At 53.5% G+C, this 27,255-nt stretch overlaps 1 protein-coding gene across 3 annotated transcripts in view; it reads right to left on the reverse strand.

Moving 5' to 3' along the window:
- Positions 1–27,255, reverse strand: part of PPP2R2C (protein phosphatase 2 regulatory subunit Bgamma) — a 69,216-nt gene that overhangs the window by 14,990 nt on the left and 26,971 nt on the right. For 2 of the 3 annotated variants that reach the window (XM_019628454.1, XM_019628453.1), the window contains exons 2-6: positions 23,390–23,487; positions 21,089–21,254; positions 18,270–18,382; positions 16,008–16,185; positions 3,231–3,395 (exon numbers count right to left, since the gene is read on the reverse strand). In XM_019628454.1, the coding sequence (XP_019483999.1) occupies positions 3,231–3,395; positions 16,008–16,167 (325 nt within the window). In that variant the 5' untranslated portion in view covers positions 16,168–16,185; positions 18,270–18,382; positions 21,089–21,254; positions 23,390–23,487. Of the gene's footprint in view, positions 1–3,230; positions 3,396–16,007; positions 16,186–18,269; positions 18,383–21,088; positions 21,255–23,389; positions 23,488–23,685; positions 23,708–27,255 lie in introns of those variants that run through there. The other variant, XM_019628452.1, reaches the window with a different exon arrangement.

Consider the following 27,255-nt stretch of genomic DNA (forward strand, 5'->3'; position numbering starts at 1 on the left):
TCTGAGGATAGAACGGGATGGAAACTTAGCACGACACCTGGTGTGCAGCAAGCACTCGTCAAATGCTAGCTGTGGTTATTTCACCCTGCACGGGACAGGACGCGGGAGGGGTCGCCCGAGGGGTAGCCATTATCATTACCACCTACTCTGAGAAATCTCTGTGCTCTGCTGCAGCCTTCCTTCTGGCAGACTCTGTGCTGTTAAAAGCAGAAATAACTGTCTATTTTGAGGACTCATGTACAGTCGTTTCCATGGTTACACTGTCATAATGACTAGCAGACAAAAGACCTCGGTTTCTACTGCTTTGGAGAAAGACAGGAAGCTGTGGGCCAGTGGCAGCCCCCGTGCGCCCCAGCTCTGCCCCTGATGGGGGCTTGGGGGGGCCACTGGTCTTCCGTGAGCCTCCGTTTCCTCATCTGTGCAACGGCAGCCATGAACATCCACATGTGATCCGGGACGCCCTTCACTCGGTGAACAGAAAACCATGATCTTACCTACTGGGAACGAGATGCTGTGACCGCCCATCTCTGGGGTGTCACTCTCAGCCAGTCTCTGAGTTTTGAGCAGTAACTGGATAAATGGATGGGAGTGAGATGTAAAGAACGAGTTCGAATCTCCAAGTCCCTTTTTTAAAAAGTCTAACTTGAATAACAGCCATTTGTGTTCTGATTACTAATATACCTACTCAGTGGCGATCGGCTGCTTGCTTGATTTCTCACGAAAACTAAGAACGAATGCAATCTGGACACAGGCTACAGAAGGACCGACGTTTCACCTACTCACCACTTACGGCAAATTAAATAGGAAAAGGAAACGGAAGCTGTGGAGGCACAGGAAGAGGCTGGTGAACGGACCCGTCACTGGCATTAAAGACAAAGTTCTATGCAGGACATCAAGTTTGAGAATGCAAAAAACTTTCAACATACAAAATTAACTCCACAGAAAACCTGTAAAAACAACAATAAAGGGTTGACACTTGGATGTTACAAAGACTCTGATACACTAACTGTTCCAGGAAAAGAGAGAAAAAGCGGCCCAGCTCATTTGACAAGAGTAGAAAAATCTTAATAAAACTGGGCAAAATGGGAGTAGAAGACAACTAGAGACCAACTTCGCCTATGAGCATTTATGCCAAAAGCATAATTTTTGCATTTATGCAAAACGTTCTCAGCAGGAGCCCTAGCCCAGGCATCACCTGGCACAGCTAAAGCCCGTGGTGGTCAGAACCCAAATGGCCCTTCCTTTATCTCTGCCAAAGCCTTCTGGAGAGAGGCGGACGCCGCCATCGCGCTGGGAGGTGGCGGGGAGGAAACAGAGTTGAGTTGAGTCATCGAAAATGAAGTTATGGTTCTTACAACTGAGTCTGTAGGCTGGTTCACACGCAGCTAGAACACCAGCAGGCGTATCCCAGGTCCACGCCCGGAATCTAAGCCGGTGTGCCTGCTCAGGAATGTACAGGTGACAGCTGCCCTGGTGGGTGCCGCTCTGTTTGTTCAGACCCCCTGGGGGTGTCACAGTTACAAAAGCTCAGGGGGCCTGTGACTTCCACCTCCAGCCCTCTGAAGAACATCATTCAAACATTGCGGGGTACCCAAAACTGTCTCTCTCCTCCCTAAACACCACCCTTCACACACACACACCGTTTTTCTTGATGCAATGCTGAAATCTGTAGCTAAAATACAAGTACACAGACACATGTAGAGGAGAAAGCAACAGCCGCTTCTCAGAGCTCACCACGAGGGACATTTTCTTGGTGTATTCTTTCCATTGCTTTCTGTTTCCATTTGGTGGGGGGAGAGGGGGGGAAGAAGTCATTCCATGCTTTTTTCTCCCCATGGGATCTTTTCGCATTTTCCCGTGTCATTAAAAACCTTCCAAATCAATATTTGAAATGACTGAACGATATCCCATTATACAGACAGCATCATCGTTTACTTGTTATTGGCTCTGCTGCCCATTCAGAATGCTTCTGAGCATCGGCCCCTAGAAACAAGGAGGTACCGTGATGCCTCATGGACTTCTTCCTGCCTCGGGGCTCACACATGGGGTCAGGGCTGGACCCAGCAGGAGAGACCAGACAGACGCCTCTCTTCCCCAATCTTATTCCGTGTCAGTCTGACCCAGAGCTGAACACGGGCAAACCTCGGGGTACCTGTGGCCTGAGCCACAGGCGGTGGGCATAAGGTGGTCAGTGGCAACGCCTTCTCGGAGGCTGTCTGCGTCCTATCCACAGAACCCGGGCATATGTACGTTATGCTGCGTGGCAAAGCGGGGACTAAGGTTGATGATCAGCTGACCTTCAGGTTAGGGGGCTTTGCCTGGACTATCAAGGTGGGCCCCACGTCCTCGCGAGCATCCTTAAAAGTGGAAGGGGGAGGCAGTGGAAGGGACTCAGTCAGTGTGATGCAGCATGAGAAACACCTGACCAGCCTCTGCTGGCATCGAAGGTGGAGGACGGGGCCACGGGCCAAGAAGCGCAGGCGGCCCCTAGAAGCTGGGAAAAGGCGAGGAAACAGACACCCCCCCCCCAGAGCCTCCAGACAGGAACCAGCCCTGCCGACACCCGTATCAGACTTCTGAGCTGCAGAACTGGCAGAGAATAAACCTGTGGGGTTTTACACCACGAAGCTGTGGCCCTTTGCTATGTCAGTGCTGGGACGCGGATGCAGCCCGGGCTGCTGTTGTGGGGCCGGCCATGCCCACACCCACGGCCTGCACGTCTGACTTGGCCCCGGGCTTCCCGTCCATCCACACACAGGTAACTCCCACACCTTGATCTCCAGGCTTCTGGCTGCCTTCTCAACACCCCTCCTTGAAGCCCAATACGCTCCATCTCGTGCTGCTGTGTCCCAAACTGGCCAGCTGGTCCCTGTCCCTCCTCCCAGCCGCCCCTCCCCTACTGTGCCCACCCCAGAGAAGGGCCCCACCTTCACCGTGAGGCACAAGCCAGACCTTGGAGTCACCCTGGTCCACATCGCTTGGCAAAGCTTGCCAGCTCCACCTTCAAAGAACACCCAGAATGGGGCCCGTCTCCCGACTCTGCCGTCCTACCCTGGGGTCCCCCGTTTCTTCTCTAATGAGACCCTGCAGGGGCTCCTCCCACCCCTGCCCCACACGACCCCTTGCAGTGTCTCCTGGTTTCCAAGACGCCTCTCATGACGTCACGCCCTTGCTCTCAATCAGCCAGTCTCTCACCTCATTTAGAATAAAACCCGGGCATGGGCACTTACGTTTGGAGTGCTTGTCACACAGGGCGGCCGCCCGCATGTCACAGAGACGCAGGGAGCCCTTGCTGCTGCTGTAGACGAAGAGGTTGCAGTGGTGCGGGTGGAACTCAGACGCCGTGATCACCTCCGTGAGGTCCTCCATGTTGGCTGGCTTGATGTCCACGATATCTGGCCCGGTCAAGGACGGGGTGGTGAAGGGAGGGCCCCCTCACTGCTCTGCCTGCCCGCGTCTCCCCGACACCTCTCCCGAGCCCCTGTCCACCCCACATCTGAGTTGCCTCTCCGTTCCTGAGGCTCCTGGACAAACATCCGCCCCAGAGGAGAGTCCCCAGACCGCAGACCTGCTGACTGCTCTTTCTGGGTGCCCACCCACTGTGCCCACAAGGCTGGACCTGCCAGCTCCCTCCTGACCTGTGCCCTCTCCCTAGACATGCCCATCGGCTGCCCGGCCCAGGTGGCAGGGCAACTTGTGAGGCCTCCCCCCTCCGCCCACTTTCCTTTTCCTAAAGGCGAGGAACAATTATTGAGTGCCTACAGCATGCTGGTCTGTGGGCACTTTGGATGAGCATCACTGTGTGAACTGTGTCCGGAGCTGGGTGTGCAGACATCTGTCGGCTCCCCTCCCGCCTCCAGGGCCCATTCCCCTTCTTCTGCCCACAGCAGCCAGACTCTCCTTTGGGGGAAAAGGTCCTCTGCCTCTCTGGGTTTTCAGCTCTGAGCTGTGCCTCCCACCCCCGACTCACAACCACCAAGTGGGATGAGCGCACAGGGTCAGCTGTGCCAGTGGAAGGGCCTCAGGACCTGGGAGACTGGGAATTCTGGGGTGCAGCTCCATCAACTCTGCCGGGCAGGGTGGAGTGGAGAGGAGGGGCTTGTATCTGCTCCTGAGACAAGGGGACCCTGGAGCCTGAGGTGGGGCAGACAGCACCAAAGACGGAGTGCAGAGATCTGGCAGTACCTTTTGATCCTGGATCAGGCTGCACCCGAAGCCATGCCCCCTGGACTGTTAAACATGGGAGCCAATAAATCCATTTTTTGTTTAGAGTCAAGAATTGTGTTGCTTGCAAAGGAAGTACCTCTGACTGATACACTGGAGCCCAGAGAGGGTAAGCAGCTTGTCCAGGGTGGCTCAGCAGTGATTGGTAAGGCTAGATTTCTGCCAGTTCCCATTGCCAACAGCAAGTCGGAGCCCCTTGGTGTAGCATTCAGGCCTGGCACCCCCCGGCGTCTCTCTCTACCTCTCCAGTTTCAGATCTGACTAGTGGGCTGTTCTGCCCTAGAGGCACTTTCCTCTCTGACAGTGACACCCTCCGTCTCAGGTCTTCCCGGCCCTGCACGGGGCTCTGACAGCCTGTTCCCTCTGAATGAAATGCCCTCTCCTCCCTCCGCATTTGCCTGTGGGCCCTGGAGTCAGAGTATGGAGTTCGAATCCCAGCTCAGCCAGCTCCTGGCTGTGTGATCGTGGGTGAGGTTCAGAGCTCTCCGTGCCTCGGCTTCCTCATCTATAAAATGGGTCAACAGCGCTAACCTCACAGGTTTGCTGTGAAGACCAGACAAGGCAAAGGCCTCGGCACGCTGCCTGACACAACTCAGAGCTTAATGAATGTCAGCTGCCATCATTATGTTTTATCTGGAAAACACTAATTGAAACTCTGAGACTCATCTGCTGTCAGCCCTCTGTCCTCCCCGCCTAGGCTGCTTCCTCTCTCAATAAAAAAGAGGTATTTTCTGCTTTCTGTAAACACGAGAGTTTATAAAATATCAGAAAAGATGATGAATCTGTGCAATTAGAAGCGTCGAGGAGGGTCTCTGTGCTCACACTCAAATCTCGTTCCTGGAAACACATCATCAAGCAGAAACTTGGAGTCACATAAAAATATAAAGAGACAGGGAAGGGGACTATGTCACCAGTGCCTGAAACGGTTTCCCTGGAAACTGTGGGTTTCTGGTACGATAAGAAGCAGAGATTAAATCACGCAAAATGAGACTAAAGGTTGAGAGAGAAAAAAACACAAGATTTCTGTGATGCGAATTCCATCAACATCAGCCTTGCAGCCTCATCCTCTGTGGGCTAAGCGCCTGCTGACAACTTTTCAGGAGGCTGTGCCTGCTTGAGACGACTTTAATTTCTTACTGAACTTAAAATGGTGTCTGGAGGACAGCGTGGTGGTTACTGAAATGTCACACCCGTCAGTGGGGCACCTGTTTGGTGTTCTGCCTGAAAGGGTCTGGGTAAACAGGGGTGAAGTTCTCTCTGCAGGACCCCAGACACAAGAGTCAAAGGAATCCTGATGGGGTCAGGGGTGCCCAGGCCTCAGGGAGCACAGGGCGGGTCCGAATCCCGGTTGTCTCCTTGTTAGGGGACACGAGCTTTCCCCGTTTCACACAGTTATAACCTCCTTGGAGAGGCAGGTAGGACTCAATGGGATAAAGTGAAGAGGTTTTGCCTGCAGGTAGTTCTCTGAACATTCCAGGGAGAGACTTATCCATCAGCCCGAGGGAACTCAGGGCAGCCAGCTGACTTGTTGCTTTCGCCAATGAATGAATGGAGGATGGAAGTGACAGGTGGCATGCGTCACTTTCAGGCTGAAGCTTTGAGAGTCAGCATGTGGTCTGTCATGACACCTTTCCCTCTGCAGTGAGACCCAAGCCTCAGGTGACCTGCAGTGGGCACAGAGCACAAGCAAGAAATGCTCGTGGGCTGTTGTAAGCCTCTGAGACTTTCTGATTATTTGTCATTGCAGCATAACCTAACCCTCCTGACTGATTCATTGTCCAAACACTTTCCTTTCCATCCTCAGAACATTCTAGAACATAGCTCAACAGAGAACGATCAGAGGTATGGTATCTGAACTCGCGGGCTCGTGGAGACTAAAGCTAGTACTTATAAACCATCTTTTTAGCCCTGAAATCTGTGGACCTTGGTGGCCAGAAAGAGAGTGGGGAGCTCAGAGCCCCATTTCCAGGACCCCACATCCTGGTCCCAGGCTCACTTGGGGACCAAGGCCAGGCAAACGGGTGTGGCCATTTCCTTCAGTTACAGAGTGTGCACTTCCTGTTTCATGCTTCCTACTTCCTGCTTCCGGTTACCCCATTATGCTTAAACTCTCCCGACGGCCTTGTGACAGTGGTGTTCAATTTCCTCCTGGCTTTGGCCTGCCTTCTCCAAACACTTGCTAAAAATCTGTATGAGGCCACGACGGCTTTTAAAAGTATGCAGGGCCCAATTCTGTCTGCAGCCCTCTACAGCTAACACGCCTGAACCACGGTGACACGGAGCTGGCCAAAGGGTGTAGCACATGATTCCAGGGCCCTGTGTGCAGGCTGGGGAGACAGAGTCTCCAAGGCCACCGACAGCCCAGGACCAAGGTTCTTACAGCCCAAGCATCATCCGGGGGCTCTCTCCTGCTGTGTCCAAAAACAAGGACTCTGGATACAGTGGGTGCCAGGAAAAGACAGCTGTGAAACACAGTGCCCTCATTTCCACGTGACTTTGGTGGAGGGAGACAAAACCAGTCATGGGCAACGTGTGTCTCTGAATCCCAGGGCCCAGAGCCACAGCTGGCACCTCTGGAGCAGCAGTGTCCTTCAGGGCATGGCCACCTAACCGGATCCATGGTCAGCTGGCCCTGGGATGGCCTCTCCAAGGCCTCTGGCTCAGCTCGCCAAGGACCTGCCCATGTCTGCTGCCTCGGGGGTGTGGAAGAAATTAGTGATTGAGTGGGGCTGTCCCTGTTGAGTCCCTTAGTCACATCACAAAGCAAGAACCCGAAGAAGGACTCCTGACAAGGGAAGTAGATGTGGAAAAAGCCTCCATAGCACAATTATGCCCCAAACAGACACCGGAAGCACTCCTCCTGGACTCACACCCACATGCCACATGCTCATGGACTTGAACACACTTGGTCCAACAGTGACCATACGTAGTGGCGTTGACTTTGGCAGTGACCAATGCTGGGTCAGAAGCTGGGGCCCTTGGCCTTGGTCTCAGCTCTCTCTGGAAGATTCAGTGCCACATGCAAAAATCATTTCCATTCCTAAAGCCTCAGTTTCCCCCATTTGCAAAATGAGGGGCTGGGTATGACCCTGGAGCACCCTTTCATTTCGAGGACTAATTCCCAGGTGGCTTCTCCCTGTTTCCTGATCAGCTGCATGAATCCACTTGTGGAACATTGCTTTCCAAGGTTCCTGGCAGGACTGACCTCCCTCGGGAACGAGCGTAATTAGTCTCATTTACAAGCCCCTCCCCTGGCAAAGCTGAATGAATTATTCATGCTCTATTTTCCAGCTAGTTGTACTCCAACTGTCTGACGGGCTTTTGTTAACTTCCAATTGCACTTTGGCAGCTAAGAATGATTTTCCTTATGAGGAAAGTTTGTCAGACACAGGTAGGCGGAGAGAGATGTGGGTCATGCTGAGGGCGCTCCAGTTCCACACCACTCGACCGAGCACAGTATTTGTCTCCAACGCGCTGGGTTGAGTGGTGGCCCCCCAAAATACATGTTCACATCCTAAACCCCCAGAGACTATGAATGCGACTTTATTTAGAAAAAGGGCTTTTGCAGATATAATCAAGCTAAGGACCTCAAGATGAGATCATCCTGGATTATGGTGGGCTCTAAATCTAATGACAAGTGTCCTTATAAGAGACACTCAGAGGAGAAGGCCATGTGACAACAGAGGCAGAGACTAGGGTGATGCAGGTACAAGGAGCGCCTGGGGCCACGAGGAGCTGGAAAGCGCAGGAAGGACCCTCCCCTGACGCCTCCAGAGGGAGCCCGGCCCTGCCCACACCTTGATCGTGGACTTCTGGCCTCCAGGGCTCTGAGAGAGCAGGTTTCTGCTGTTTTAAGCCGCCCAGTTTGTGGAAATTTGTTATGTTGGCCACAGGAAACTCAGACACTCTGGCTGCTTCTTGGGAGCTGGGGAGTAATGACATGGGCATCATGCTAGTGACGTGGACGTCTTTCTCTACATCCATCCCAGAGTGCTCCTTTCTCGATAATTCTGCTTTAGCACCCCCAGCCCTGGGACGCCAAGCCAGGAATCAGGGTAGCTTCCTGGTCCTTCCCACGCCCTGTTCCCACATGTGACAGCCTCCAAGTCCTGGGGCGCCTCTGCCTCAAGATCTCTCTGTTCTGTCCCTCAGCCCCGGGTATCCCTGCCTCTGGTCATCCCCCCAAGCTCGGCCAGAGTGCCCTCCCTAAAGTAGGGGTTCGGTTCCCACTGCTCTGCTTGGTAGCTCCCCACTGTCCGTAAGAGAACTCAAACACATTGCTGGGCCTTCAAGGCCCATCACGATCACCTGATTGTGGCTGAGGCTGCTCCTTGGGGCATCAATACAGCTCAGAAATAGGGGTTTGTCCTGCCCCAGAGAGGAGTCTGTGACTCTTCCTGCCAAGGACACAGGAACGGAAAGGAACGGAATCCAGGCAGACCTTCTGCAGAGTCATCAGGTTCGCAGAGATTTTTATAGAAACTCCTTCATCTCCTGCTGCCAAGGGCATTGCCTGATGGCCTGGAGTCAGCTGGGGTCACACCAGCACCGTGCATTGTGCACCGTCACTAGCCTTTGGTCTCAGAGCTGCATGGACCCCACTTGGAGGGCCTGTGAAATATCAGAAGGAAAGCCACTGCATTTCCAGTGGCCTTCATTCCACTAAGCTGCACCTCTGTGAGCCTCAGTCCCCCTCCCCTGTACAAGGGCCTGGGTACAAAGGGCCATCACTCATCCACTGGGCAAATCTCTGATGACCATAACATGAGTTGGGCACATGAAATGAGTAAATGTCATTGGTTCATTCTGTGAGGAGCTCAAGTGAGAACTGGGTATGGGAAGTACCCCCAAAATGCCAAGAAGCACACAAATATTATCTAATGTTGTGATGGGCTTTAACGACAGCACCTCAACAAATGACTCTGTAGACACAGCAACTAACTGAGCTTGGAGACACAGTGAAACCCCTGGAGAGTTGGTGAGAACAGCTCCTGGCAGGCCAGGCACCTTGGCACCCTCTGATCCTACGAAGGACTTGCCCAGGGCTGCACGTGGATGTGGCAGAGCAAGGGCAGGATCCTGGCTTCCTAACTTCCAGCTTGTGCTGCTTCCTCTGGCCCTCTGTTCTGGGGTGATTGCATGTCCACATGACACAGCTCCCCCAGGGGGTCAACACCCCCAAGGGCATTGCTGCTGTGCTCACTGGACTGGCTTGTGTCCTCCGAAAGGTGAATGCTGAGGGCGGGCAGGGGCTCAGCGATGAGAAGGATGTGGCCTTGGGCTCCACTGATTTAACTGAGCTGTCTCCACAGGAGCATGCTCTTGGGATAGGGGAGCTGTTACCATGGTGACAGAGCAGCCATGGAGTAAGGATGGAGGCAGCTCTGCCAAGGGCCACACCACCATGAGCCTCCCATACAGGCTCCCAGGGACACTGGGTATGCAGGTGCCCTGAAAGACCTCCTACACACAGAGGCCGTCTCACTGAGGCACAGCCAGCAAAGCTACTTTTTTCAACAAATTTCTCCAAAAGATGACTTGGCTATAAGCATGAGCTATAAGCACTCAGGCCAAACAAACCATGTCAGAGCCTACAGGACAGTTCCTTGCAAACCTGTGCCTCTCTGTTAGTTTTTATAGGTTGCCATAGCAAAATGCCACAGCTGGGTGGCTTCAACAATAGAAATTTATTTTCTCACAGTTCTGGAGGCTAGAAGTCGAAGACCAAGGCGTCCCAGAATTGGTTTCTTTGAGGGCTCTCTCCTTGGCTTGCGCATGGCCACCTTCTTGCTGTCTTCACATGGTCTTCCCTCTTTGTGCACATCCCTGGTGTCTCTCTCTGTCCAAATCTCCTCTTTTTATAAGGACACCAGTCATATTGGTTTGAAGCCCACCTCACCCTCATTTTATCTTAATCACCTCTTTAAAGACCGTATCTCCAAAAACAGTCACATTCTAAGGACGTAGGGGTTAGGACTTCAACATACAGATTTTGGGGGATGCAATTCAGCCCATGACAACCTCCTTCCTTCCTCTGTTCAGAATCTTATTGACAATGACGGTGCAATCATCTTCTCTAGGAGAGAGAGAAGAACCCAGATTGCTGGGGGCAGAAGGGGCCATGGGAGAGGGGCCTTTCTCCCTAACTGCTCACTGCACAAGCCCACTGTGTATTTTCTCTGTGTGGTGAACCAGTATACACATTTCTACCACAAACCATTCCTAAATGCTCCACCAGAAAAGAAAGCACTGAACTATGAGTTATAAAGACCAGGGCTTGACAGTCCAGCCCCACCATATAACAGCTGTGTGACCTCCAGAAAACTTCTCAGTCTCTCTGTGCCTTGCTTTTCTCATCTGTAGAATGAGTCACTAGTATCTGCTTTACAGGGTTGTAATGAGGATTTAATGACATGACATATGTCAAAGGCCCTAGCACAAGATTAGTACTTTTAGCAACAATTAATTAAATCAGAATCAAAGTCTTTATCCTATATCAAAAAAAAAACCCCATGAAATTAAGCAAGTTGCAAAAGGTACAATGCTTGTCACTATGAGGGTTTGTGCTGAGTTGCATGCCTGGATTTCTAAGAGCTGGGGGAAGAAACCCAAGGTGGGACACAGCTGGGATACACTCCCAAGTAGCTGCCTTCTCATGGCACAGAGAATGGGCAAAGCAGACCCCATCCTGACCTCCCAGGGCTCCTAGCCCAGTAGCAAAGCTAGTTATCAGTCCCAAAAACAATGCTCCAGGAGAGACATTCAGGAAGCACGTGATGGGATTTATAACAAGGCTCTGAGGTGGTCGGGAGTAGAGGAAGGGTCCTCTGAGGCAGAGGTGTTAAGCCAAGGCCTGAGAGTGAGCAGGAGTTATCTAGGCACAGGGTCAGGGTGGCGGGCGTGTTCCATGTAGGGAGGGGCACAAGGCTGAGGAGCTGTGAGAGGGCAGGTGTCCTGAGAGGGAGGGGCGGAGAGAGGGTGACAGGGCTGTGGCCTGGGATCACGGGGGTCTTAATTAGAAGTATGTTATATAAATGCCATGGAGGCCTGTCAGGAAGGGATCAGAAGCACCACAGAGTTGCATGTCCCTGCTTTTAGAGGAACTGTTAGAAACTTCATACAGGTGCCAGAGCTCAGACATCCGGCCACCTGTGTTATGAAGCAATTCTCACTCTGTCCTGCAATGGTATGAAAAGCACGTTCTCTCCCTTTGTATCTAAAACAAGAGCCAGGAAATACTATCCCATCGATGGAGCTGGACAGGCAATGCAAGCAACTGGGGCTAGGAGGGGCCCTGGGCAAGTGATCCACTTCTCAGCATGTATCTCCACGTCTGCAGAATAGAAAGGATGACAGCACAGCCTATACAATGGGCCCTGAGTCTGACTCCTAGGCCCTGCCACTTCCCAGCTGGGTGACTCTGGGTAGGCTATGTAACCTTTCTGTGGTTTAGCTTCCTCCTCTAAAAAGGGGATATTAATAATGCCTACTCCACAGTGTTGTCGGGAGGATTAAATAGGTTAATATGTGCAACGTGCTTAGAGCACCATTTGGCACAGAGTAAGTGCTCAATAAGAGGTGATGGTAGTGTGGGAGGTGGTGAAGATGATGAGGAATGTGCAGCACCGGCTGGCAACGAAGTCAGCACCATGGACAGAGCACAGGAGCGCTCAGCGATCGCTGTGAGCATGATGAGGGCCACGCAGCGCTGGCTGCCAACGAAGTCAGCACGATGGACAGCGCTCGGCAGCGCTCAGCCATGGTGGAAGCTGACACAAGGGCCTGACCTTGCTGAGGCCCCCAAGTAGTGATGTGCTGGTCACAGTTTATAAACAGGCTTTCTGGGTAGAGAACTAATTTGGGGGGATTCAGACTTGGGGCATTTCTGAGCAGATGCAGCCCCGTTTCCTTCTTTGTACAGTGGTACTGTGGGAACATGAAAAGAGGCAGCCTGTAAGATACCGGACAGTGGGTGATGGGCTGGTGTGGGCCGTGTTCTACAGCACATCAGGCCCTGTCCTCACCAGCGTTCTAGCACCAAAGACACACCCCAGTGAATGGATAAGAACAGCGAGGCTTAGAAAGGCTGAGTGACTGGCAGGTCTCTTGTGAGCGAGTGATGGAGGCAGGGTTGGACGGTTTCTCAGCCAGCAGAGAGCCTGGCAGGTGGAGGGGTCTTGCTGGGGGTCCCCTCTGTTGTCCTCTGCATGGGCAACAAGCCCAGCCCTCAGGCAGCCTGGGGTTTGGAGCCTCTGCCCCCTAATTGCTGCTCTACCATCCAGACTAGCTTCGGGACCTGCTCTGTGAGTGGGAATTAGAAATTCGTTCCAGACTGAAGCTTGGTGTAATGCCAGCTTCCACCATGAGAAATCGCTCAGGGGGTCGAAAAAAAATCAATCGAACCATCTTTACAATTCTCTGCTGCTAAAAATACAGCAGTGGCCTCCTGTGCAATCTATTACCTTTAAGATGCATCAAACTCGAGAAAAATCACCCTAACAGTCTCAAAATGTTGGTATTAAAGGACATGAGAGGTTGTTTAAACAGGTGTGGAGATGGCACTGGGGGGAAAAGGATCAGAGAAGACATGGGAATTTTATGAGAAAGAGCCTTAAATATCTGAGGGCCTGTTGTCTAAGAGAGAAAATAATGCCGGCTACCTGCTAGAGCTGGATTAGTACCAGGCCCTTTATGTTAATCATTTCTTTATTCCTTACAAATGTCTTTATGATAAGGAATTTGGCCCATTTTACATTCATGGAAATTGATGGCCCAGGAAGTGAAGCAATGAATCTGACCCCAGGTCAGCCAGACCCCAGCACCCAGAATGCTTTTCTGTGGAGCCCAGATTTACAGGGCGGTGTCTATATCCTAAAACCAGATGGAAACTGAACCTCCTTGCGCCGGAGTTAGCACCTACAAGCATTCATAAGCACCTCCTGTGTGCTGGGCTCTGCATTATGTGTAAGGATACAGAGAAGGCTCAGACTGGGTTCTTAGCCTCAGAAAATGGAGAAAGTGGTCATATTAACAGATAAGGAAACCCTAACGTGACCAGGGAGTGTGGGCCCAGAGGGGCTCTGACCAGCCTGGGAGGGGCACAGAGTGGACAGAGCAGAGGTGACCAGGTGAAGGGGCAAACAGGAGCCAGCCTGACTGAGAGGGAAAAGGATGATTGGAGACAAGCAGCAAAGGGCAGAGCACTGACCCCAGACATGTAACATGAAGGGAAACCCAGTGGCCTAAAGGTGTGGGCACAGGACCCCGGGGAGCTGGGCAGGGGCCTGTCACCCACAGCCTCAGGACACTTGAGAGATTCAGACTTTGTCCAGAAGCTGATGGGAAACTGCTGAGAGTTTTAAGCAGGGGACCAGTGTGGTCAGACCAGAGGGTCCGATCAGCCCTTCTAGAAGCTCTGTGGTGAGCTGGCAAGGTGGGATTCAGACAAAGGGCCAGGCAGAAACGGTGTGGCCTGAGCTGGGCCTTTGATGGTGATAGAGAGGAAGATGTGATTCTAGAGCCATTGCAGGGAGAGTGGAAAGGCTTGACGCCTTTTCCCATTTTGTGGGAGAGAGAAAGGAGGGAGGCTGCGAGGGCTCCCGACACTGAGCCTTGGTGACAGACGAAGGCATTGCGCTGGGTATGTGCCTGGCACCCAGCAAAGCCCCTGGAAGTACCAGGTCCCTCTCCCTCTGTTCAGAGCCAATTCTGGAGTTGTCCGAGGAAAGGCCCTCTGAGGGGCGAGGTCAGCTTTCGTCCTGTTAGATGGTCAAAACAATGCCCATATTTTCTCTATTAAAAAAGCTTTCCTTTCTCTTTAAAACCTTTGCTAAAAATCAATTCTGCTTAAGTGGAAAGTGTTCCTGTTTGGACATGAGGAGACGGTAATGCAGAATACTGCCAGTGGCCTGGAGGACTGAACAGCAGCATCAGGACAAGTCAAGACACCAGAGAGCAAGAGTTAAAGGAATGGGAACCCCAGGTCCAGAATCCCCCAGGAGGTACTCCCTTGAAGGGTGCCTCGGAGCTCAGAGCAATTCCCCCGCTCAGCGTGGGTCACAGCTGCCCTTCTGGTCTCTTCCCACATTGCAAATGAAACACCCTTTCTTATTACTCAGCTGCTATCAGACCCATCACTGCACCTGCAACCCACGGTCCTGACACCTTCCCTGCCAGGGGAGGCTGGACTCCATGGGACAGGTGCCAGGTCTCTCTGCTCTGCGTCCCTGCATCTTGTCACTCTGGTGGCCAAGCACCAGCAGGCCATGGTGAGGGCCACGTGCAGTGTGGTTCCCTGATGAACCGGTCTGATCAGGGGACGTCTGCACCACCACAGACTCCTGGAGACTCAACTCAACTCTGCCTCATTGGCACTTACATTCCAGCTCTGCAACCTTCAGCATTCTGAAACACACACACTCCTCCATCTGCAAGGGCTGGGACGTTTTCATATGTTGATCAACTAGCAATTCGTTCTCACAAAATTACAGGCTACACACGGGTTTAACACAGAGGTATGTGGCAGGGTCTGCAGCCAGGTCCCCACAGGATCCCCAACCCACAGAGGCTCCCTTCTAGTCACTAGCCCTCGCCTCCTCACCGGGCTTAGACCCTACAGCCAATCATTATTTCCACTGCCTTGCATACACCGTCAGCCGCACGCCTGCTTATTCACTTGGCAAAACCACCACCCAGCTCACTCTCCATGCACCCCATGCCCGCAGCCACAGCCAAGCGTGGCCAGAGAAAAACACACACCATCAGCCTTGCTGGTCCCACTCCTCCCCCACAGCGTATGTCGCTACTTGCATGCTGGATATTTTACTTGTCTATTATATTCACAGTTCACTGTCTGTCTACTCCAGGAGGGCGGGGGCCTTTATCTAAGTCGGGTATCAGGCACAAGGTTCCTTCACACACGTCTGGGTGGCATCCTTCACAAAGAGCAGTCTAGTGCAAATGGGAATGTGGGCTTAGGGGCTGGAGGTGTGACACTTGCTTGGTGTGGGCTTTGAGCGACTTAACTTGGGCTCTCTGTGACACAGTTTCCTCATCTGTAAAGGAGGATTATGTTAGTATCTACCTCACAGGGTTGCTGTGAAGATGGAATGAGTTAATATGAACACATGTTAAATTAGGCAGAGTCTCACTGTAATTATTATTGTCATTTGCGGTCTGCAGAATAGAGACACCTCAGCAACCTGCCTGCTCTGTCCACTGCAGCCCCCGCTGGGCCAAGCCTCGGCCCCTCCCAGGCCCATGTTCATGTATCAATAGTTCTTTCCTCCTCAGCGGGTGGGGGCTAGAGTCCACCCTATTGCCCCTAGCTTGCCCAGACAGCTTGATGCCTTCAAGCTGGGCTTCTGATACCCCGGTTGTCACTCTAAGCCCTGGGAGGGACCCCAGGGAGGAGGGCTCAGGGAGCCTTTGGTCGACGGTCTCAGGTGGGTCAGCCGTCCCTCCTCCAGGAGGGCTGACCCCAGGACCCTTATCTCGTCCTTCATCCCTGGGGAGGTCCCAGGATGATGAGGGTCACAGCCAGCCTGGGGGAGGCGAGGGGTTGAATGTAACCCTCACAGCTGTGGTTTTAAAGTCTTCATAAATAAACTCAGCACGCTCCCATAGCTGGGCCTCATTCACACTCTGAGCCACAGGGGACTCACCGAAGAAGCTGAACAAAGCAGCAGCCTCCAAGCCAGCTTGCTTACAACCTAGCCAGCCGCCCCCACCCGGAAGCCACCCTGCCCGGGAGGCGATGGCGGGGCTGTGGCAGGAAAGGATACTGAAGCTCCTGTCGGTGATGGCCAGGTGCCAGAGGTTGATACGCAGGTCGTCCGCCGACATGTACGTCTCGCAGTCGCTGTTGACGGAGATGGAGTTGATGTGGTAGGTGTGGCCGTTGGCGAAGACCCTGCGCGGGCTCACCTCCACCATCAGGTCCATGGGCTTCAGCACCGGCACCTGCCGAGGAGGAGGGGCGGTCAGAGCTGGGCGACGCAGGGGGGGTGTCGGGGGCAGGCCACACGGGCCAGATGGACACAGCGGCACCACGCGAGCAAAACTAGAGGCCGGAAGTGCGCCAGTGGGCGTCCATCCTGCACGCGTGGGGAATAAGGCGTGCCACACGGCCAGTGTCCATCATCGCCAGCCCTGCTGGAAAGCCCACCTCCTTTACTTGGCCCCCTGGGATTGGTTCTGAGCCCACCACGTGACTTGAATAAGTGGCTGGACCGCTTGTACCCCGATTTCCTCATTTCTAAAACGGAATGAGAAGATACCATGGCAGAGCCAGACGACTGTCCACCAAACATTTGTGTCCCCTCCACTGGGAAGTGACAAGTGGCGGCCCAGACAGGGACTACATTTCCCAGCTGCCCACAGGACTGCTGCTAACCAATAGGATGTGAGCACAGTGATGCCTGGCACTATAGGCAAAGGTGGTTAAGAGGAGCGTGTGCCTTTTCCACCCTCTTTCCCATCCACTGCAGGAAGGAGAGGACCCAAGCTTTAGGGATGGGGGCACAAGGGATGGAAGGAGACTGTGTCCCTTCAGGAGAGCCATGTGTCAGCCAGGGACAACCAGAAGTGAGACATACATTTCCGCATGCTCCACCCTCAATGCCAGGGCTATATTTACAGCCACCAGAGTTAGCCTAACTCATACAAACTCCCAGAGGACTGGTGTGAGGAGTCCCTGAGACAGCATCAGGTCTTTGCTTTCCTCCATGCTCTGCCTGGAACACTCACCCCCGGCCCTTGGACACCTAGTGAACCCCAACTACTCCTGCAAGACCTGGAGGTAACAGTCCCCCAGGTGTGCAGTGGCCCTGGTAGGTAGGGGCACACACCCAGACACCCCCAGCACACGACACACATCTCCATTAGGGCTCTCAGCATGCACTGTGGTGTGTATCAGGCAAGACCCACAGTCCACCCCACCCCGTTCCAGGTGAGGTCTTCAAAGGCGCAGAGACAGACAGACAGACAGACAGACAGAGCCTCATCCATCTTTCCCAGGTCTGGCCTGGACTCAATGCTCCGGAAATGGGGGCTGGCGTTGCCATCCCCGCATCACTGATGAGAAGACTGGACACTTGTCTAAGTCACGGGGCCAGGAAATGACAGAGTCCGGACCCGCACCCAGTGTGACTGCCCCTGAGGGTATCGTGGTGGAAAGGTGCAGACCCGAGACCTGCCTGCCAGCTTACATCCTGCCCTGCCACTCACTCGTATTACTGTCACTGGGGACCCTACCTCTCTGGGCCTCAGTTTCCTTTTCTGCAAAGGGAACCGTAATGCTGGTGCCTGCTCAGGGCCTTCTGTGAGGATTCCACGAGCTTCTGCCTCTTAGAACAGCGCTCGGAGCACAGTCAGTTCTCAGTCCATGCGAGGTGCCTCCACAGCTGGAGGCTGGATGAGAAAAGGCCCAAGTTCTTTCCCCCTTTCTTCTCCCACAGCCTCGGTTTACAGTGAAGGGCCATCTTGGGATGTGTGTGACACACAAGAAAAATCTCAGATGCTGGGAGAGAAATAAACAGGATTCCCATGGGCCACCGGCTCTGCCGCAAATGCCAGGCCAATCAAGAGGTGATAATTGCATCTTTCCCACCAGACGAAACCCTCGTAGACTTTCCTGGGGCTGGGGGTGGGGGCAGGGGCACCCCAAGTCCCATCACTCAACGTGGAAGCTAATTGGCTTTCCCGCTTTCTCAGAATTTATTTGCGCAATTTGCCAGTCATTTAGAGGCCAACGTGTTTAAACATTTATTTCCTTCTTGGGAACAACATTGATTACCATTTCATATTTACGACAATCCGCTGGATGCTTAGTGTGTGTGCCAGCTAAGTCTTCCAGGAAACGTGAGTCATCTCCATTCCCCTGGTGAGGAAACCGAGGCACAGAGCAGGGGAATGCCCACAGCCAGGATGCGAGCCAGACTGTGGCTCAAATCCCCAAGGCCCCTCAAGTCCTAAAATCCCCGTTTAATACAAGAAACACGAACGTGCTTCCCGCTTGCTGGAACCTTCCACGTTCAACATCTTACCTGTAGGGACGTCACTGTGGACAGGTCCTTGAGTTTCCCTTCTTCATCTTTTAGGTTATAGCCCTCGGGTCTTTTATCACGTTCGGTAATCTTCCATAATTTGATAGTTTTATCTTTAAAAACAGAACAAGTGAAACGAGACCCATGATTCACACTGGCCCAGAGAGGAACATGTACTTCAGTCCACTACATAAGGGTGCATCGGTCCAGAAATTCCTCCACCGTCATCCTGTGCTTGGACACTTAGCTTCCTTTTCATTTTATTCCTACTCAAACTTGCAACGAACACCTCGGCGTACAGAACGTTTGTCTTCTGTCCCTAGCTCCCCACAATTGGTCCTAACGGTGAAATTGCTGGGTCAAAGGATATGACACGTTTAAGGGCCGTTATCAATCTCTAAACTGATTTCCAAGAACACTGGACTAATGTAACTTCCTGCTTTTTTAAGCCCTTCGTTGACGGACCAGAGGGTAACCCATTTTATTTCTGAGCCGGATCCTGCCATACACAACTCAGCTCTCCAGCAGCCGTCAGACGTCTTCTGGAATCCCACCAAGAACTACAAAAGAATGATTGTTAGCAGTTGTTATGGTTAATTTTATGTGTTCATTTGGCTAAGCCATGGGACCCAGATATTTGGTCAAACATGTAGATGTCATGGTGAAGGTAGTTTTTAGATGAGATTAACATTTAATCTGTAGAGTAACGCACATGACCCTCCATAATGTGGGCGGGCCTCCTCCAAGCAGCTGAAGGCCCCAAGAGACAAAAGATGGAGGTCCCCCAAGGAAGAGGGCATTCTGCCGGCAGATGGCTCTTGGACTCGAGCTGTGACATCAGCTCTTCCCTGGGTCTCCTGTCTGGCCTGAGGACTTTGGACTTACCAAGCCTCTCTCACTGCTTGGAGCCAGGTCCTTAAAATAAACTTCTCTCTATACATATTTATATCTATATCTACACACACACACACACACACACACACACACACACACACGTGCGCGCTGGTGGCTCTGTCTCTCCAGAGAACCCTGACTGCTACAGTAGCCATGTTCCTGAGAAGAAGGGAGAAAAACAATTAAACACTTGATAGGTGTCCCAGGTCATGCCCTCAGGAAAGGGTGAAGCTGAGACTTAAACCAAGCGGTGGGATTTGAGGGTGGGGGGTTAGAGGGCTCAAAAGCTGGCTTTTCCTCCAGAGAGGCAGAGGAGAAGGATACATCCCTCTTAAATTAATTTTTTTTAAGCAGCACCTGTGTGGGGCTCAGAAGGCGCCAGCCTGTTCTAAGCCTGTGATGTTATTTCATTTCATCTTCTCAATAACCCCACGAGGCAGGCACCGCCATCGAGGTTCAGAGGAGGAAGTGGCAGAGCTGGGCTGTGGGCCACATCAGGGCCCTGCCCCCAGCAGCCTGTGCTCGGGGACAACCTCTGGCCGCCTCTGCTCCAGCATGGGGAGGCAGAGAGTTTGCCGAGTGTGACAGTGCGCCCAGCACCGCCTGGGCGACACAATCCCGTACTTGGCACAGGAGCACATGATCAGAACGGCAGGAGCCGCAGAGGGCAGGTGTGGGGTCAGGAGGGGCACCTGACTCAGCTAAGAGGTCAGAGAAGGTGACCTCAGTGGCAGGGGACACCCAGTGGAGGCTGAAGGAGTGAGAAGGGAGCTGGCCAGGGGAGGAGAGGGGAAGGCGGGCCTTCAGGCACACAGGTGGGGTGGCAGGATTGAGTCTGACCCATTTCAGAGATGCCTTAAAGGCTGCCCTAAGAGTCTGGACTCCCTCGCGGAAGGCAGGTGACATCATCTTGTAAGACTCCCTCATGCTGCAGCAGCACTGACTGGTCTCGGGGTGCTGGGCAGGTGCCGGGTGCCATCTCACTTTACCTTCCCCATAACCCAGAGGGAGCTGCACAGGTGAGGAAACAGGCCACGGAGCTGGGACAGAATCCAGGCCCGTCCTCCTCCCCAGGCACCTCTGAAGACAGGGTGAGAGATGAAGGATGAGCAGCGACCATGAGACGCGGAGCCTCTGGCCCCGGGCCCAGCGCGGGCCCAGGCAAGATGGCCCCGGGGTCTGCGTCCCCCGAGTGGACCTCGGAGAAGCGGAGTCCAGCCAGGAGCCTCCTCAGGGAGCTGAATGGCACAGCGGCCAGCCAGGCTCCTGAACCAGTGCTCCTGTCACACTACCTTGTGACGACCTCCACTCTGGGTGGCCTGGGGTTCTGGGGTACGGAAGAAGAGTTAAGTTTGCCGCGTGGTCCTGTGCTCCCTTACCTAGCCTGCACCCCAGAAAAAGGAATTCCCAACAGTGCTCATGGTGTTGCTACGTGTGACTGTGGGAATGGCGCTGTGGCCGACCAGGGCAAGGGCTGAGGACGCTGCAGCATGGTCAGTGGGTGGAGCATACACGCTGCCCAGAACATTGCTTTTTAGGAGTTCCAGAGACCTAGAGAAACGCTCACAATGGAAGCGAGGCGAAAAGTAGCATCTGTGATACATGGCTACATCACAGGCAAACGCCTGCAAACACACACACACACACACACACACACACACACACACCTGCACATGCACATGCACATGCTCAGCACACACACACGCACATGCACACGCACATGCTCAGGCATACACACATGTCCGCACACACATGCTTGGGCACACACATGCCTGCACATATCCGTCCTTGGGCACACAGGCACACACACACACATCTGCGCGCGCGCACACACACACACACACACACATGCTCAGGCACACACGTCTGCACACACATGGCTGGCACACGTGCACGCACACGCGCACACAGGCACACCGCCTCACCGTTGGTGGACAGCAGGGAGTGGGCAGCGTTCTGCTGAGGGAGCCATTTGATCTTGTTGATCTTCTCCTCTATCTCCAGGCTCTTGAGATAGTCGAACTCTGGCTCGTGGCTCTGGAAAGTGCTGTAGACGTCATACTCGCCCTGGCTGTGAGGTGCATTTTTACTCTGCAAGGAAACCCAGACAGGGGCCCTGAGCTCCAGGTCATCGGGCAGGGCGGGGCAGGCTCAGGACCAGACCAGGAGGAGCTAAAACCAAGGAGGCCCGACAGCCACGGCAGCTGGGGGCCCAGCAGTGCCAGAGGCTCCAGTCCACCAGGGGTCAAAGGAAACCGCTTTTCAGATGGTCGGTAACTTGCTGTGCGGCCGGGCCAAGCCCCACTCTTAGTCCAAGTAGGGACAACAGCTACAGGCTAGCTCACGTTTACTGAGCACCTACTACGTATGGGACACACAGCTAAGGGCGTCTCGTGCCTTATCTCCTTCTACCCTTGAGGCTCCTCTATGGTGGGTACCATGATCCTCCCCATTTTATAGGTGAGCAGGTGGGGGCTCAGGGGTGAAGGCACCTGCCAAGGTCACGTGTCCACTAAGTGCCGCCACTCCCTCCGCTGGGGTCTGTCTGACACGGAGGCTCTGACATGCTCCTCACATCCAAATGTCCAGTGGGGCCTGACTTGAGGAACAATCGCATCTGAAGCAGATTTTACACGGGGGCAGAATATCCCGCAGTGTCAGACCTCAGACATCGTCCCCCCACTTTCCTCGATGGGTGGGGCCCATCCTGGTGCAGGAGGCGGAGCTCCTCATAATAAAGGCCCCTCCTGGTGAAGCCTCCAGAATAGGGAGGGGATGGGTCCATCACAGGGACCACTCCCCACTAAACAATTCAAGTTTCTATGACAACACGAAACTACAACAAGAAGCATATCCTCCTGGGAGCAAATCCAAGACCTTCAACCAAGCACACCTTCACGTTTTCTGTTAATTTTTAAAAAGTATCTGTTGTAATATTTCTATACCTGTCTTTCTTCTGGAAAGCTTTAAAGTTCTTCAGTAATTTTGCCTCTAATTCACTTCATCGCCCATGATCACTGGCTAAGACAAAGGTCACAGGGCCAGAATTAAGAAAAAAATTAAAGGAGAAAAACTCAAAACCGAGAAACTTGCATCTCAATTTAATTTCTGTCTGCAGTTTGGCAAAAAGAAAGCTTGGATTTGCAATCCCCGGTGGGATACACTGGTCCTTTTTGTGAAATCAGCACCTCCAGCCACAGGGCCGTGTTTCCAGCTGTCCCCTTTCTGGCTACGCGTCCCCAATAAACTACTTCAAACCCTCTGAGCTCCGGTCTCCCCAGCTGTAAAGCGAGGATGATGGTAGCAGCTAATCACACCACTAGGGTTGTCGTGAGGGAGGTGATGCGAGTGAGCACAGGTGAAGCCAGACCCCAAGGAACCTCAGCGCTGGGGACAATGCTCTGGAACTGACAGAAGAAGGGTCCCCCAGCGCCTCTCCTTTCTCCCCCTCCCTCTTTCATCCTTCCCTCTCCCTCTCCTCCCCCACCTACTTCTTTAGCATATAATCCCGGCACCTGTTTGAGGCTGAGAGGCCCCCTCTCAGAGGCAGGGTGCTGAGTAAGCAACAGACCACACACACACGGTCTTGGTTTCAATCTCTGGTCTTTGCTCACTAGCTGGGTGACTTCTCCAAGAGTCCTCATCAGTAAAATAGGGTGTCAGGCTCCACCCTCTGAGGTGGGCAATGAGAGTGTAGCAAGGTGTCTGCACATAGTAGGTGCTCAACAAATGGGGCCTTTTTATCACGAGGTTCTTTAGTGGCTCAGAAATGGTGCCGCTGGGCAGGCTGGTCCAGGTAAGACGCCCCCGTCTTACCGAATTGTGATGGGCAACAAAGGTCACTGGGCAAGGGCCCCGGAGGTGAGCAAGACCACCAGCCCCAGCCTGGGGGCTGACCCCAGGAGAATCTTCCCCTCTTCCCAGCTGTGGCCAGGACAGCGCCCGCTCACCCGGGCATTATCCGAGGGCAGCAGCTGGCTCTGCCTGTCCTGCTGTCTCTCTGGGGTCCAGGACACTGTGAGTAATCAACCGACATCTGCTGAGTGGACCCAGTGGACTCCCTCCCCCGGACCTGCCGGGTCCCATCCCTGCACCCAGCACACCCCTTCCATCCAGCCCTGGGGTCCTGGGGGGAAGGCAAGTGAGTGTCTCCTAAGAGGCCATCCTGGTAGGACGCCTCGGGGCACCCTGTGGGACACAGCCCCCCACCCCAGGCCCCGCCGCACCTCTGGTTCCCGCTGGAAGATGACAACCCGGCCACCCTTGTCGCCTGTGGCCAGCAGCTCTCCGGTGTGGTTGAACTCCACGGTAGAGATGATATCGGCTGCGGGGGAGACAGGAAGGAGTGGCTCATTAGGACCCCCGTGCAATTCAACAGAACTGCACCCACCCTGTCCCCCAGAGGCCCCCGCACCCCTGAGACAGTCGCCATCAGGCAACAGGAGCCCGAGGAATCAGAGCACAGATGAGGGGCAAACTGGTCCCACCGCAGCCCCCTCCCCACTGGCTGCAGGACAGCGACCTGTTCTTGGGCGTGTTCACTCTTTCCTGCTCCTTCCTTCCTTCCAGAAGCAGTTTGGGGGTTTCATCGTATGCCAACCAGGTGACTGGGATGCAAATCAGACACTTAGGGGGCCACCGAGACCAACTGTAGCCCTCCCCACCCCTCACCTAGCTCCCCATGGACAGAACCCCCGTGATCTTCACGTTCCTGGCCTGGACTCTATGGGCACAAAATCTCTAATCCTACTTGAGCACAGTGGATCTATTGGGTTGTTGGAAAAGTCATGACGTATTTTTTCTATGTTTTCGTTGCAAAAATGCGTCATGTCTTTTCTGACAACCCAATAGTTTCAAACAAACCGCACATCTGACCACGCCTCCCAGCGCGCCGGGTGGGGCGTTTACCTGGCCACCCCTACTCTATTCTCCTCACAGCAGCCAGGGTGAAGGTTCACCTGAGTCACGGGGTGTCTCTGCTCAAAACCCTCCACTGGTCCCCAAACCAAATCCTGATCCCTGAGCTAAATGCATCTCATGCCTCATCTCCTCCTACCCTTGAGGCTCTCTGTGGCCCCTCCCCCATCCTCTGCGGCACCCCCCTGCCCCCCCAGTCTTAGGTGATGGCAGCTGCATCCTTCTGCTGGCTTGGGCCCAAGGCTTAAAGTCACACTGACTCCCTCCCTCTCCCTCTCTCTCTCACACCCCACATCTAACCCCACTGGCTCTGTCTTCACAATCTATCCACTCCAACCCCTCCTCCCAGCCTCTCCCCTGGGTGGGTGACTGAGGCCGCCTCCTATGGCTGTCCTCCCCTCCTCCCTGCCCCAGCTACAGGCTAGCCTCCACAGGGCGGCAAGAGAGAGCCCACTCGAAACCCTCCAGGGGGCCCCATTCTGCCTCAGAGTAAAGCAAAGGTCTCAGAGCGGTCTGAAGCAGTTTGCAATCACCTCCCCCAAGGCAAACCACATCAGGAGCCCAAACCTCCCCCTCTCCTGCCCCTGCGCATGAGACCTGGCACGCTGACCACCTTGCACTGGTAACCTGCCCCACACCTGCCTCTGGGCGTGGCCCTGTGATTTGCCTTGGCCGGTGACGCCAGCAGACAAGCTAGCTATCCTCCACCTCTGCCCCTGCAGGAGAAAACCCTGCCCAGACTAGCTCACGGTCCCGGGAGGAGGAGGCAGGAGGACATGTGTAACGCAGCCACCCCCACTCCCAAGCCACCCCTGGACAGGAAGGGTCCTCGTGGCCCAAACAAGCCTGTATCAGTGGAATCGGCAGATCCGTGATAAAAAACGTTTATTGTTAAATGCCAGGGAGTCCTGTGTTTTTAACTCAGGAAAAGTAACCGACTCCTTCTCCCCAGCCCCGCCTTGCTCTTCTACTCCTGACTCTGGGCTCCTTGCTTTTCTCCAAAGTCCTGGCTACCTTTTGTGTCAAGACCCGTTCTCTCAGCCTCGAGTGGTTTTCCCACTTTTATTCAGCAAATGCCTTTTTCTCCACTCTGAGCCTATCAGAGCAGCTCCTGACTCCGGCCCTGGTCTCCTGAGAAAGGGTGACCGATGGGCTGGATGTATTCCTCCACCGAGAGAAAAGTGCATTTCATTAAACTTAAAAAGACAGACAAGGTAAGGAAAGCAGCTCTTTGGGAAAAGCTCGCTGAGTGCGGGGCTGGGAGTGGGGTCCGGACCCCGCTGCCTGACACTGGCCCAGGGCCACAGGGGAGCCCCACGCCCCAGCCCCAGCCCAGCAGCGTCGGGGTTCCCTGACATGGCGCTGGTTCTTGCTATTTCCCATCAGCACCCCCTAAGGGGAAAAGAGCAGGATATAACATTGTATATAAAATGTTTTTAATTATATAGACCAGTGATCACAGCCGTGTTAAATAGCAAACTGGGCAGAGGGGAAAAAGCTGAACAGAATTTTCCATCACGTTAGCAGAGGTTGCTTTAAGGTGCTTAAAATATTTTCCTTCCCTTTCCACTTTTCTGCGTTTTCTAGGTTTTTCTGTAACGAATGCATATTTTAATAGCTGTGTTGAGGGATAATGGCTATACAGAAAAATGCACATATTTAATATATACGACTTGACGAGTTTGGACATATGCATAATTTATATTATTTTTATGGTGGAGAAATAACAATGCTGTTAAATTAAAATGGCAGTGTAACCATCGGTACCCAGAGCGAACATGGTCCATAAATGCCAGGCGGTTACCACAGTAACAGACACTAACGTCTGCAGGCAATTTACAATTTATGTGTCAGTTCCGTATCCATGGCCTCCTCTGACCCTCACGCTAGCCCCGGAAGGAGGTGTAACTATGATGTCTACTGGTGGCTGAGCAGATGGAGGTCCCTGCCTGGCGATATCCTCCTGAGCAGCTCGTGGACCAATTGGAAGTCCTGGGTTGGATCTTGGCTCTAATGCCTCGGCTGGGTGGCCTTGGGTTGGTCACACCACTTCCTGAGGCTCAGTGCTGTCATCTGTAGCATGGCTACAGTGGAGTCTATCCAGGAGTAGAAGATCAAGTGAGACGATGGAGGTGAGAGGGCCTGGGAAGGAGGGAGGACCAGGACTCTAAGGAGGGATCAAGCACCAACATTTATCAAGCAGAAAGCGAACCCTCTTTCTCATCTTTGATTCTGGCCTCCGCAGAATTCGCAGCGGCCAGCTCAGGAAGGTGCGCGATGAATCCATGGCTAAGCTAAGGCTTAGCTTTGGGGGTCCTGACCGCCAGCCCCTCCAGTCCTCTCCTGCAAATTTCCGGAACAACTACTGGACCTCAGGCCGGGGCATTGCTTCCTCAGGCCCTGGGCTGGTGGATGTTTAACATCTATTCATTGTTACAGTAACTGTCTTTAAGGGATAGTCTTAGGAAAAGTTACCTCCCTGAGGGCTCGAAGCTCTCATTCATAAAACCATGAAAGCAGAAAGCCCATCCTCTCATCTAGGAACGTTTGACTCACCTCCAGCTCCAAATCACCTCCTCCAGGAAGCCTTCCTGGACAGCCTCTCTACCAACCACATTCAGTAGTCTCGCCTACAACTAGTCTCATGCCATTGTGTGACCCTCATTGTGTGCTGAGCCCTACCTGTATGGGGGTCCCTGTGTCCGTGATGCCTCTCACCTTGACCATGGAAGGCAACCCAGTACCCCGGAAGTGTGGTTGATTATATCAACGCACATTTCTTAAGCACCAGGCACTGTGCTCAACCTCTCCACAGGAGTCTCCACCAGTCACTTCTGGTCATAGCCTAGAGCTTCCTATCAGATCATCAGATCAGCTCTCTCACTAATAGCAACTCTAAACCCTCAGCAGATAAACAACAAGGCACAGCCACCTGAAGGCCCTGACAGGGACTGAATGCAGGCAGACCCTACAGGGCAGTGGGCAGCTGGGACTCACTGGGTACATTCCACTTTTTCATCACGTTTAGCCTAAGGACAGGCCCCACGTGGCTGCTGAAACTTACATAGAAAGTCATACTCTTAAGGATCAATAAACTAGAAGACAGAGTGTGGGGAAACCCTAGTAGCTAGAAAGTGAGGGGGGTAAATCCTGGAAAGGGGGGTCCACAGAGGGG

Source organism: Hipposideros armiger, unplaced genomic scaffold, assembly GCF_001890085.2.
Source record: "Hipposideros armiger isolate ML-2016 unplaced genomic scaffold, ASM189008v1 scaffold_790, whole genome shotgun sequence".
Classification (NCBI taxonomy): Eukaryota; Metazoa; Chordata; class Mammalia; order Chiroptera; family Hipposideridae; genus Hipposideros; species Hipposideros armiger.